We start from the raw sequence: 13,605 nt of genomic DNA on the forward strand, positions 1-13,605 counted from the left end.
TGCTGGACACTGAACAGGCTCCCAGGGAGGTGTCATGGTCCCAAGCCTGACGGTGTTCAAGAAGCATTTGGATAACACCCCAGACACTGGTGTGTATTTCATGGTTGTCCTATGCAGGGACAGGAATTGGACTCAGTGATCCTTGTGGATCACTTCCAACTTGGGACATTCTATGATTCTATATTATACCTACTTTCCCCCAGGTCCACCAGCCCAGAGGCAGAACAGAGTGATCCCCACACACTTGTGTGTCACTGCGGCAGGCAGACACGAGGCAGCAAGTCTGGCTCCAGGGTTTATTGCAGCTGATTTCTCCCACCGTGGGCAGCAGAGCTGTGGGGTCTATGGGGCTTGGGCGGGGAGCAGGGCCTGAGCAAAGCAGGGGCACCGACTGCACAGGGAAGGGAACGTGCACTGTCTCCCTCTCCCCAGGACAGGAGTGGGGGCACCCACCCCAAACCAGTGCCTGCGTCCCAGTGCTGGCCAGCACTGCGGCACCGGGCACAGCTGCCCGCATGCCCGGGGCTCCGGGCGACTGCTCCTGAGCCCCAGAGCCGCTGTGTTCCAGCTGCTGACGGTGCAGGAGCTGCAGCCGCGCAGGACACGCACCGGGGCTGGCACGGGGTGTTGGCAGGCACGGGGACAGGGCACTGAGCTGGGGACGGTGGCACTCCCCGAAACCCCCGGGAGGCTGGGCACTGCGGCACGGTCAGCACACGTCTGTGGGCTTGACCAGGATGACGGAGGATGTGCAGTCACCATTATCGCAGAATCCTGGCCAAACAATGCGTTTTTTGGCATTGAGCAGGACGTTCTGGCACCTGTCGTACCACCAGCCCCCGTAGCTGTTGGCGCAGTTTCCGCTGTACTGGTCCTGATCCTTGTCAGTTGTGCTGAACTTCATGTTGTCGTGTATGCCCCCTTTCTTAGGGTGATAGATGGTCAGATAGTCCTCCCCATCACCAGAAAACCGGCCCAGCCGCAGTGGGTACCCACTGGCCTCGCTCTCCACCCTGAAGATGTCGTATTCAGCGTAATGGGTGACATTGGCTTTATCCCGCACGATGAAGCGGACTTTGTAGGTGCCTTGCTGTGTCAGCAGGTGCAGGTACTCCGTGCCCAGCCAGTGATCACTTTGCACGTTCCCAAAGCCGTACTTGTACGTGGTCCAGGATTGTTTCCATGTGAGTTCAGTGTCATGGGAGTTTCTCTGGACAACAGTCCAGCCTTTGCCTTCCGTGTCCATGTCGCACCACACCACGCGTGGAGGAGACCGTGCCGGCTGGATGACGTACACCCCGCTGGGGCTGGTCTTGCGGAGATGGCTGCAGTCTGGGGGGAACCCTGCAACAGCAGCAATGGTAAACACAGGTTGAGATGGGAGAGAGAAGGATCATATGAATCTGTCAGGGCAACAAGGAGCTCCTGTAGGGGAGTGAGGGCTTGGGACAAAAAGAACTGGTTTTCTCTGTAGTCTACTTCACAGTGTAGAGTAGCTTTTCCACTGGCTCATCCACAGTCCAACCAAAGATCTCTAAGATAGTCACCCTAGTAAGTGCCCAAGGATCTATTTCTCATGACTTGCTATTTCATTTGAGGCCTTCTTTCAAGGATCAGAAGTGTGCAAAATGCTCCACTAGATGAGTATATGTAATGAAAATTTATGGGTTTTCTGGTGATCATGGTATTGTAAAAGAAGGCTAAGTTCTACCTTGATCTTATAAGGATCGCTTCTGCCAGCTTGTTGCAGTTCATCTGCTGGCAGGACTAATCTGTCATGACTTACTTGCCAAACTAATTCGCTGCCTAATTTGTTTTTCTTGTTTTGCGTCTGGTGAGGGACAATTTCCTATGGGTAATTCCAATTCAGCCCATGAAATTGTGTTTTTCTTGGGCACGCCTCCCTTGCAGGGAGGAAGGAAGACTCCTAATCCAACAAGGGCTCAAAAAAAAAAAAAAACTGGGATGTTCTCTCCTAGAACTGAAGTGTAAAAAGACAACCGCCACAGAGGAATCCTGCCAAGTTACAGTGTTTGGGCAGAAACCCCTTGGTTTCAGCATAGACCCACAAAAGGAGTGAGGATGGCTTGACAGGTGTCAGGCTGCTTACCTTACAGTGTGTGTGTGTGTGAGGAGATCTTGTGTTGTGCACCATCCTGGGTGCATGCTGGCTTCCTAAGACTTAGCAGACCTGAGAGTCCCTGCTCTCGGGAGAGACTTTCCTGCTCTGTGCCTTGGTGCCCAGCCAGTGCCGCCCACCCCCTCCCTCCATACTCACCGCCCCGGGGGCTGGCAGTGGGTACTGCTGGGCCAGCACTTGCGCAGAGGAGAAGCATCGCCACCACCGTGGGTAGGAGGACAAGGTCCCCATGGAGCCAGCTTGTCCCAGCCTGGAGCCCTGTGGAGGAAAGGGTCCAGCGCCATTAGGATCCCCGAGCAGCCCCCTCTGCCCTTGCCCATGGCCCTTGGGGACCCAGGATGGCAGAGCCATGGGGCACAGGCAGGAGCAGGGCGGTCCCGGCGTGGTGGGAGCTGCAGCTTCAGTGCAGGCTCTGCCCAGGCAGGGCTGAAGTATGGTGAGAAATGGCTTTGTCACCCTCTTGATCAGCCCCTTCCCTGCACCAGACAGTGACCTGCAGATCTGTTCTCAGAACCTACAGCCCAAGAGTAGCTAAGAGAGGACAATTACACAGTAGTAGTAGTTTCCCAAGGGGAGGGATCACAAGAAACAGGGTTTATTTTGAGTAATCATGCATAAGCCTTTTTATATTTGCCACTCCAGCCCAATGACAGCTAGCAGGAAACCAGATGCAAAGGACTGGTCCTACTGCACAGATGCCAGCTCTCAAACAGACAGAAGGAAGTCTCCTGGGCCTACACAATGATTCAAGCTCAAAGCTTCTGTGCTGGCCACCAGCAAACCCTGCGCCTTGCACTAGCTCAGTTACAGGGGGAGGTGCCATCATGCCTGGGGAAGGACCCCTGTGCAACCACATGTGCCACATGCATTGATCAGAAAGGGAAAGGACCAAGCTGCAATCTAGGTCTCCACATTAACCTCCCTCAACAGGACATGGGAATACAGGGCATACATAGGCTGGGGAAAGCACAGGCCTGCACCATGCATATGTGTCATCTGGTGCTTCGGTCTTGCATCCCTTCTGCTACCAGGGTGCCTGGCAGCGCACGTCACCCAGGCAAGGTCATGGCTGCTGTCCTGCTAATCATCTTATGCCTTTGTATACTCACCCCGGTCAGGTCTGGTTTGAGCCCAGCACCACACTTGAATTCAGTGTGCAGCTGGGAAGATAACTCACCCATCACAACAGCACAGCTGAGCAGAGAGCAGGAACCCAGTGGTGCACCCTCCCACGCCAAGCTTTCCGTGGTGACTTTATAGGCACTGCACACACCCACTTGTGTTCAAGCTTGTTATTTGTAGAGGCACAAGGAGGCACTTGCAGGTTGTGGTTCGAGCAGTTTTCAGATCCCATGACAGCACAACGGAACCCCCTGGGGGGAGGGAGGCATGTCTTCCAGCCAGAGAAGTACAAAATAATCGCCTCCACGATGGGGGATTTCAACTATTGACTCTATCAGCTACACAAACACTACATGTGAATTGCTCACTTGGAGCAAATTCTGGAGAGTCACGATCAAACTGAAGTGGAGAGACCCAGGTTTTTAAGGGCGTACACAGAAACCATCAAAGGAGGAGAGATTAGGTCTCCTATTGTCTCAGTCCCAAAGGTGACCTTGGAAAGATAAGGACGGGTGGTCAGGAGACCACCCGCTTGCTGGCAGGTTTCAGGACCAATGAGTTAAGGCACTGGGCTGAGAACAGTGTTCCCTGTATACACATTGTCCCCTGGCATCCCAGTCTGCACGTTATGAGAAGAGGGCAAGGGGTCCAGGTAACAAACAGGTGCATGTGGGTCCCTTTGCTACTCTCCTTCCCAATCACTGCCTTTGGCCTAGTGAGACCCTTCGGATCCCCTCCCAGTCCCAGCAATGTCGACCAGGGGTTGGTCCCTCTACAGGAGCAAAATGCTCTCAGGACAGATTGTTCGGGAGGGTTATTATTTGTACCAGAAGGTGCAGACAGCTCCATCTCTTCATCAAGCCAATTTCAAGAGGATAAAAACGTGGTCTTTTTACCTTCTTCTCCTGTGTTGGTTTCAGTAGCCTACTGACCAGATGTGTTCTTCATGGTACAGCTTTATACCTGGTGTTCACAGCAAGACAGTGTCCAGGCTGAGGCTCCCACCACACCTTCCATACTGCAGGAGTCCACATCAAGCAGCGCCACTTGCACTGATGCTGCTGTTCACCCAGACCTCTCCAACGTACGGGACCCCTGGATCAGCTTCCATCTGAACCCTTGTATCTCATCCTTGCTTGCTTGGTTAGAGTTGAGAGCCCTTGTCCGCAGCTTTATTTAGTTTGGGAGAATCATAAAATCAGCACTCCCAAGTCCATGGAGGGAGAAGGGCCCAAGCTTCCCCGGGAAGAAGGACCCGAGGCAGAGGAGCCATGTCCCCTTTCTGTGGAGGCAGGAAAGGCAGCTGACTTAGGGGTTCCCATGGGCCGTCCCTGGAGCTAATGCCGGTCCTGAGCAATGCAGCACCTTGGGTTTGGTGGGTGCGGGTGTCCGGGCTGGCAGGCAGGCTAGCGCTGGGAGCCACCACTGCAGTCACTTGCTGGCCACAGGGCTGCCAGGTGCAGTGGGAACATGGGCCCCACAGGCCACGGAGAGGACGTCGTCCCCTGCCCCTGTGTACAGCAGGTTCCACTGGGCTGCTCTGAATAGATGCAAATGACAGCAGTGTGACAACAGGACAGCTTATCTACAGTCCAGCAGGGACCCTCTGTCCTGTCAGGTCAGCACAACAGGCAGAGCTGAGTGTTGGCAACAGCTCCAGGCAAGGCAAGCAGTTGACCAGGTTTGAGATCCTCACACAAGGCCTGGTGCCATGGCTGTGCTCCTGCAGAAATACAGAGGCATAAGGGGGGAGGGCGCCCTTCAGAGAACCAGAGAAACACCAGGTGCGGAGAGCAGGAGGACCTCTGAACCACTCTGGTCTGATCTGGAGGCCAAAGCAGGGACGGCTTAGAATGAGTTGCTTAGGGTCATGTCTGGGTCAGCTGTGAATATGTCAAGGAATGGAGGTCCCACAGCGTCTCTCTCTCCCTTTTCTTCCCTCCTCCCAGTATCTGAACACCCTCAGTCTGAAACTTTTTTTATCTAATTCTAATCTTTGTCCCTTCCATTATGTCCATTGCGTCTCATCCTATCCCTCTGCACCTCCAAAGACAGTCATAGAATCACAGAGAAAGAGATTAATCTAAGTTGGCAGGGACCTCTGGAGGCCATCTGGTCCAACCTCTGCTCAAAGCAGACCTAAAAAATCAGGTCCTTGTCCAGTCAAGTCTTGTACACCTCTAAGGACAGAAATCCCATAGCCACTCTCTGTGCACCTGTTTCAGTATTTGACCAACCTCACGTTAAAAAAGTCCCTATTTCTAACTAGAATTTTCATGTTCCGACTTATATCCATTGCTTCTCATTCCACCACCAGGCACCTCCTCGAATATGTCCTCTGTATCCCGCCATGAGGTCAGTGTAGCCAGCAACAAGGCCGCCCCTTGGCCTGCTCTTTGCAGGTGGAGCAAGCCCCATTCTCTCAGATTTACCTGACATGTCCTGAGCTCCAGGCCCCTGACCAGCCCGGTGGCTCACGCTGGACTTGCTTCAGTCTGTCAGCATGTTTCTTGTAATGAGGGGTCCCAAAGAAGACACAGTGCTCTAAGGAGCCCAGCTCTGTCTGCTCTCCACCTCCCCACCAGGCAGCCGTAGGCAGCAGCAAGGTCCCATCTCAGCCCTCCCTTCTCCAGGCTGAACAAGCCCATCTTTCTTAGCCTGTGCACATCGTGTGCTCCTTGATTCTGTGAGATTCTGTGTCTTGGTGGTCTTAGCTGCACTCCTTCTGGAGTTTTAGTCACTGTTGTGCAAGGGGGAGCCCCACACAGGACGCAGCACTCCCGCTGTCATCTCACATGGGGCGCTGGATAACCCTTTCCCTCACCCTCCTGGCTACATTTTTGCAGATGCAGCAACAAACATATCTGTGCCACAACCATGGCTCTCTCAGTGTCATATACTGAGCAGGAGCTGGGCTCCAGGACACAGATGGGGTTTCAGAAAAATTCCCTCTGTGGCCTTTCCCCTGGCTCCTTTGCATACCCCAACCTAAACACCAGCTCCTGGAAAAGCTGGCCATGGGCGGGAAGCTGTCGGTGAAGCTCTGCTGAGGGTCGCTGCCTGCCATTGCTGGCTGTTGAGCAGAAGCAGCAGCACGGCAGGGTAACACAGGAGCCTCCATGACCAGGCGGTCACACTGCAAGCAAACAGCCTGCGACAAAAAGCCAGCCTGCTCCTCCGCAGGCTCTGGTCCTCCTGTGCTGTCCTGCACAAGGTGAATAGTGGGGTACAGGACTCCTCATAACTCAAAATACTGAACGTATCAATCCCTAGGGGAAGGATGGTCTGGCATTTTCTATAAGAAATCCATGGTGTAAGCACTTCTAGCAGAAGAGGGTCTTGAAGTGAGACCATTTTACATCAGCATCACATCAGGTTTCACAAACCTCCCTTGTGACTGCCGCGAGGGCCGCGGCGCACGTTGTACAAGAGGCAGCACGGTGGTGGCAAGGCCAAGCACGTCAGGTGGCACCTGCAGCGGCGCCTTCTGAAGTTTGGTTCGCAATTTGTCGGGAACACTAGAGTACCTCTTCCCTGAGAGCCCTGATGGGGTCCCCTGTTGGGCTTGACGCCTGCTCTGGAGAGAGTGATTTACGCCTGATGTTTGATTTCCATTCAGAGGGGTAATGTCACCTGGGTATTTACGTATGAGTTGAAAGGTGTAGAGGTGCCCAGAGGTTGCCTTTCCCTGGGGAAACACTGCCAGGGTGGGGGGCAGCCAGGCACTGTGAACTGCGGTTGTTTTAAGGCATTTACTTATTGGCTTTGAATTATTTGCTTTGCCAATGAAGAAGGCTCTTCACCTTTGTGAGACATAGCCTTCATTGTCTGAGGACATATCACTTAATGATATAGAGCAAATAAGCTGTAAACCACTAGTCCTGTTGCCAACCAGAGGACAAGTGCTGCGGTTTGGGTCTTGTGCCTCCACCCCCTCCCCGCTGAGCCCTATAACTTTCAGGCTGGACACCCCTCCAGCCAAGCCAACCGCTCGGCGTCCTCCCCGCAGAGACAGCATGGGTGAGTGTGGGACGGGACGGGACGGGACGGGACGGGACGGGACGGGACGGGACGGGACGGGAGGGCACTGCTGCCGGTGGCCACAGGTGGCTGTGGGTCACAGGCATCCTGGCACTCGTCTTCGTCAGGGTTCCCTTCTCCCCGCACCCCAGCCATCCCTGCACTAAGTTCATCACATTGCCTGGGCTCGCTGTCCCTGGGCTGGGAACTGGAGCAGGAGTCTGCATGTTCTGCTGTTTTCAGGCTGTCTTAGTGTAGCCCTGGAGTGCCAGGTAGCCCACTTTACAAGCCTCGTATTTACCAAACAGTCTTTGAAATTGAGAATTACAAAGAATGTTTAGTACTGAAATTTGTCCATGGAAAGTGTTAAATACCCTAGAATAGAAAACTGATTTTTTTAGATGTTCTTGCTTAAGGAGCAATATTGAACAGGTATCAAGATCTGGAGGTCAGATGCTCAAAAGCACATTTCTGTCCCCAGAAAAAGACCCAGGAGAAGCTGATCTGCATCTCCTTCCCACCCGGGCTTTTCATGACCATTCATGGGGGAATGGGCCAGCAGTGGAGGGAGCATTGCTTCTCTGGCGACCTCCAGAAGAGATGTCTTTAAACGTGCCTCTAAACACAGGCGTATCAAGACACTAAATGTTCTGTAGGAATTGAGAAGCAAATCAATTGGACTGAAGTGTTAAAAGACCTTGCTGTAAAACTGTAACCAGAGGAAATGACTGGGACAGTTCTGAGCCTCCCCAGAAAGGGGTGCTTGTCTCTAGGATCGCTGCAATCACACACAGCGCTTCTAGGTTGGCATCGTTGATCATTTTCCTTCTCAGTCACCTCAGGGGATGGTGCTGAACCCAGCTACCCCAGGGCAGCGCAGGAGGTTTGCCTTTGCTCCTTTCGGAACAGTGGAGGGATCACACTGGCAATCTGCCAGGGCAAGCTACAGCTATCATATCACAAACAGATTTCCCCACGGCGGGTGTCTCCACAGTGCCCCACTCTTCTAGAAATCATGATAAACTGTTATTTTATTTAGATTAAATATTGCAAAAATTGTGCTGGCTTCCCTAGCTGCTCTGAACAAGGACAAATCAGAACAGCTGGCTACTTACAGAAATTTTGAAGTAGCCATATAACCATATAAAGGTCATAATTTGCACCAGCCAGGCAGTAATTCCTGAAAGTCCGTTCTGCCCCTCTCAGCCATGCTGCTTTCATGCAGAGCAGAGAAATACACACAGCCCGGCGTGGGCCTTGTTCCCACACAGACATTCGGGTTCCTACTGCCCACAAAACCGAACGGGCGGCAGGTGTAGGCCCAGCTTACCCCCCGTGAGCGTCACCGAGTGCGATGGGAGCTGGGAAGAAAGGGGATTCCTCCCTCTGTGCTCATCCTGCTTATCTCCAGCCCCAAGACTTCTTCTTTACAGGGATTTCTGACGACAGTCACTTTGGGTTTGGACAAAGTTTTCACACTTCTGTCTCAAAAACTACCAACAGCAGGTGCTACAACTATTGACCCCTACCAATGAGTATATGATGGCTCATCTAAATGAGTGACTTGGGGCTTATGGCTCCAAGAGGGAGCTCTTCATGTAAATAATTTTATTTTCCTGTTTTACTCTGCAAGGAGTCAAATGGGATTCATGGTTCTCTAATGAAAGAGTTATGATCTCTTTCTTGTTTTTCCAATCTCTTCCCATTTCAGCTACCCAGTGCCTTTGTCTCCTGCTTTTCACCTGCCTGCTGGCCCTGGCAGCATCTCTTCCTGCCCTTGACATAAAAAACTTGCACCTACTCAATGGCACACTGGATGAAATTATGAATGTTCCCCCAGAGTCCGCCCAGCTCGGTAAGTCTGTCACTACAGTAGGGAGTAGCAAACAAGGTCGTGTTCAGTCAGACCCTACACAGACCTCCACACCAACCCAGCTGCCCCCCTGTGACACGGAGGAAGGGCTTAACACTGCTCTATGTGCGGCCAATGCCAATGCAATGTAGGTTGTCTCACAGGATCCCAGGAGAAGGGACAATTTCAGTCTCATTGGCAGCAAGACCAAGCCAGGGGTGTTCTGGGCTGTGGGCTCTTCCTTGGAGAAACAATGTTAAAGATGTTAAGGAAAACATGAGGACATGGAGAACAGTGGCCACCTCTGGAAATCACATGGTCAGTGGAGAACTAAATTCAAGAAATACTTGAACAGAAAGAGGAACTAAGTTACTACAAAGAGTCTAAAGCACAGGGTGTTTCAAAAAGATGGACCAAATTTGAAGTCGTATTGCTTTGAAACTGGGTCCATCTTTTTGAAACACCCTGTAGTGGCACTGACACAGAGGAACCAGCCAGATGATGACACAGAGTAATCTACAAATACGATGATATACTGGAACAATGAGGAAGCCTCAGAGAAATGCTCCAGGAATAAAACTGAGAACTGTGGGTCATGACAGGACAGAAAGAGCTGGTTTCCCTTCCAAGGGAGGAGGAGGAGTTCCTGGCAGAAAAGCTCAAGGTTCAAGTGTTTGAGGCTGGTTTCACATCAGCCTTCGCTGTCAGGAAACCACCAAGACAGGGAGCGCCTGTGACTGAGACAAGAGATTTGGCTTCACCAAGAACTGCGGGTTTGAGTAGAAAAAGATGCTGTATTCTGGGCTCTACACCCTTCTCTCACCCAGACCACTGCTTTGAAAACACAACCAGCAAGAATGCACGAGGGGTAAGCAGGGAGGCATGCCAGAGGAGATTGGCTGACATTTGAAAGTCTTGACATGTAGAGAAGTGCTTCCAAACAGATACGAATTGAAGGCAGAAAGGGGCAGGAGTAGTCTGGAGTTTAGAAAACGAACATGAGTGAACAGCTTCATATGGCTTTAGTAAAAGTGAATACCATGGTAGGAAAGTCCTCTAGCCCATGGTACATGAGTGTTTTCCACTCCACACAGGCTCAGGCCAACCGCCACTTTCACTGGTGGGCTTCAGGATGCATTTGGAGAGCGTCAAAGGGAAAAGGGTCAAAAATCTGGCAGGCAGACTGTGTCACAGAAGGCCGAAGAACCGAATGGTGTAGCCCCCAAATCAGAAGACCATGGAGGAGGAAATGACAGCAATATTCCAGTCTACCTGCAGGAAAACGTGTACTCTGGGAATAGTAAGAGAAGGAAGGGGCTCATACACAGTGCAACAGGCTTAAGTTAAACACTTCATAAGCACAGGGATAAGAAAGCACCAGCTTGCAGCAGGGCGCAGATATTTGAGGATGTCACAGAGCAGCAGCTGCAGAGTTGGGCTTCTGCTTCAGAGAGAGGACAGAATCGCTTTTTGTGATTCCATAGGCCTGTGATTCATGCCTCTGGTTTATAGCCGCCAGTGGATACACACAAGATGTCCTTGCAAAAGAAACACATTAGTTCATTCTAAACCATCCTCTCTTCCAGCAACACTCTTCAAACTCCCTTCCGAGCCAGCCCTCTCCCAGCTCCTGGTACCTGCACCGGTTTTTCTGTGTCTGCTCTCACATTTCTCCCCGCTCTAATCCCTCTTCCTGAGTCCCTTCCTAACTGCTTCTACTGTACTTTAACAACTATCTTTCCACCATTGTCACCACCATTTGGGGTCTTTTCCCCACACAGTGTGCCCAAATCTTTCTCACCAAGGATGCATCTGCCCCACTGTAACACCATGGAAACTCCCTCGAACTACCAGCAAATGGTAAAGTCTCTCTAGAATGAGGAGCAACAACAGAAAAACAGGAATATCATACTGTCCCAGCAGGCATTTGACATGTCTGCTCTCAAACTCACTCCTGTCTCCTCTGTTCTTGTTCATTCAGATGATGGCGACAAACATGTCCGGCAGGTCAGAGACGTTGCCCCTCACCCCCCGGCGGGCCGTGGTAAGTCTCTTCTCAAGGAGCACATCCGCTCATAAGGTTTCACACTGCTGGGAGCCTAGATGCTCGTGAAGAGCTCTCAGACACCTTAGCTGAGAGCTGGTTCCTCCCAGGAAAAATGCTGATCTCTGGCTACAGAGGTGCCCCAGCTCATAACCTCAGGAGGACACTATTAACAGCCATGTCCTGGACTCAGTAGTTGATGAGGATCTTCTGCATGGGGAATTTCCCACCTAGAGATCCAAACCAGAAAGTGATGATTCATTACTGGCCTTTGGGAAGTGGTGATTGGTTATTTTCCTGTTTTCACACTACAGCCGATGAGAAGACTGGGTAAGAGAGGGCTGACTGTGTTACTGAACAGACTGAGCCAACATTAGCCCACAGGCCCACAAGATATAGCTTCACTGGCTAGGAATAACCAGTAGCAGAGGTACTGGGAGTGGAGCAAATCCCTTCCCAGAAGTGTGTAGATGCATTCATCTGTTTGTTGTATAAAGGGTTTACAGTCTGGAGCATGGAAAGACCATAAGCAAATCAAACCAACCAGGAAGTCTCTAAAGAGCTACTTGGGTAAGCCCAGAGAAAACCAATGGATTTGCCCTATTGAGATCACAGGGGCGTATTTAATTATTAGTGATATGGATGTCTTGATCACACTCTCTCAAGCGTTTCTGAGGCTGCTATAGAGCTCTAAAGCCTCCATGCTGTAACCAAAAAGGGCTTTGTAACTCAGATTTGCATTCGTCTGTGTGCTACAAGCAAATCACCCCAGCCTTACAAGAGTGAATCCAACCTGAGCTACGGTGCATTGTATGCTGGGTGAAGACGACATCTGGCTTGGTTTCAGCAGGCCAAGACATTTTGGCAGTGTGTCTCCATCAGTTCACATCCTTTATTGGAAGTTATGAAGCCCAACTCTTACATTGGTCATTTCAAGACTTTGATGTACTCCTGTGAGCGCATGGCAGGAACACACCCATGCATGTGCGTGCAATAGGATATAGGCACCAAAGCAATATCGGATGCTTTCAGTGTCTTATTGTGTGGGATTTAATAACCAGCTCTGTTTCCTGTCTCAGGTTGGCCCAAAGACTGCAGCGAGATCCCCGCTGGCAGCCGCAGTGGTGTCTACATTATTCAGCCAAAAGGGCTTCACCACCTTGTGGTGTACTGTGAAATGAACGTGACGCACGGGGGCTGGACGGTCATCCAGAGGAACCAGAAGGACACACCAGTCACCTGGGCCGAGTCCTGGAGCACCTACAAGTACGGCTTTGGGAGCGTGCGTGGCGAGTACTGGCTGGGCACTGAGTACATCCATCAGATCGCCAAGCAGAAGGTCTACCAGGTCAGGTTTGTTATTCAGGACTCCACAGACAGCACCAGCATCGCAGACTACAACCTTTTCAGCGTGGAAGATGAGTCCCATGGCTACCGGTTGAGGCTGGGCTCCTACTCAGGGACAGCAGGGGATGCCATGACCTCAGACAATCCCAAGACCATGCATGACAACATGAAGTTCTCCACAAAGGATCGGGATCAGGACACTTACAGTAAGAACTGTGCCTACAGCTATGAGGGCGGGTGGTGGTTCTCAGCGTGTTATTCTGTACGGTTGAATTTTAAGGGTGGCATGACATGGGGTGACCTGTGCAAAGGGAACTGCAAATCCTCTCTTATTCTCATCAAACCAGCTGCATATTGTTAGTGCTTCTTCACCCTCCTGTCCACACTGGACACTCTGCAAAGGCTCTGCATGGCCAAAGAGCGTGAGCCTTTCTGGAGCAGAGGGGAGCCCAAGTGTAGCAGGGTTTCAGTGAAATGCCACTTTCCATTTCCCTGCTCTGAGTGCAGGCTCCCCTTCTGTTTAGCTCTTTTCCCCTGTGCTTGCCAATGATTCCTTGTTATTATGTTCATGATCAAGAATAAAAACATCACTTGTGAAATCTGTGGATTCCACATGTACCTTCCCTCGGGAGAAAGACATTCAGCCCTGGAGTGACTTTTCATCAGAGTTTCTTAGCTGTCTCCAGAACCTGCAGCAAGCAAAAAGCTGCATGCTACAAATTCCCCTATACTCTGTGCCTCTCTACAGCATCTGATAAAGCATCCCAATAAATTTGCTTCCTTGAGCGCATTCTCCATTAACAAACGTCTGTTCTGTATCTCTGATGTGCTCCCACAGAGACCAAAGAAATCCCATGTCAGGTGCCAGGACTGGAGTCTTGGAGCTAGTGACGCTGAGATGAAGGACCTGTGATCTACACAGGAGGGTTCAGGATGACCTGCCATGTGGGAGAGCTCTTCCCACATCATTGCCACATTCACAGTCCGGGGTCAAAAGCTGGGGCAATGTCCTGGTACCAGGGTCCTGCTCCTGCTGGAGGCTGCACCTGGTGGGATTTATCTGCACGGACATGCTCTGAT

At 51.5% G+C, this 13,605-nt stretch overlaps 2 protein-coding genes across 2 annotated transcripts; one reads left to right on the forward strand and one right to left on the reverse strand.

Annotated features, from left to right (window-relative positions):
- Positions 1-573: 573 nt before the first annotated feature.
- LOC136110161 (fibrinogen-like protein 1-like protein) lies at positions 574-3,432 on the reverse strand. Its single transcript, XM_065853375.2, has 3 exons — positions 3,318-3,432; positions 2,279-2,398; positions 574-1,344 (listed from the first exon to the last, which is right to left on the reverse strand). Exons 1-3 carry the CDS (start codon positions 3,319-3,321, stop codon positions 710-712), a joined length of 759 nt encoding a protein of 252 aa, XP_065709447.1. The 5' UTR covers positions 3,322-3,432; the 3' UTR covers positions 574-709.
- Positions 3,433-7,124: 3,692 nt separating this feature from the next.
- Positions 7,125-13,316, forward strand: LOC136110247 (fibrinogen-like protein 1-like protein). Its single transcript, XM_065853469.1, has 4 exons — positions 7,125-7,282; positions 8,994-9,137; positions 11,116-11,178; positions 12,258-13,316. The coding sequence occupies exons 1-4, from the start codon at positions 7,279-7,281 to the stop codon at positions 12,884-12,886; spliced, it is 840 nt and encodes a 279-aa protein (XP_065709541.1). The 5' UTR covers positions 7,125-7,278; the 3' UTR covers positions 12,887-13,316.
- Positions 13,317-13,605: the final 289 nt, after the last annotated feature.

Source organism: Patagioenas fasciata, chromosome 19 (assembly GCF_037038585.1).
Source record: "Patagioenas fasciata isolate bPatFas1 chromosome 19, bPatFas1.hap1, whole genome shotgun sequence".
Lineage (NCBI taxonomy): Eukaryota > Metazoa > Chordata > Aves > Columbiformes > Columbidae > Patagioenas > Patagioenas fasciata.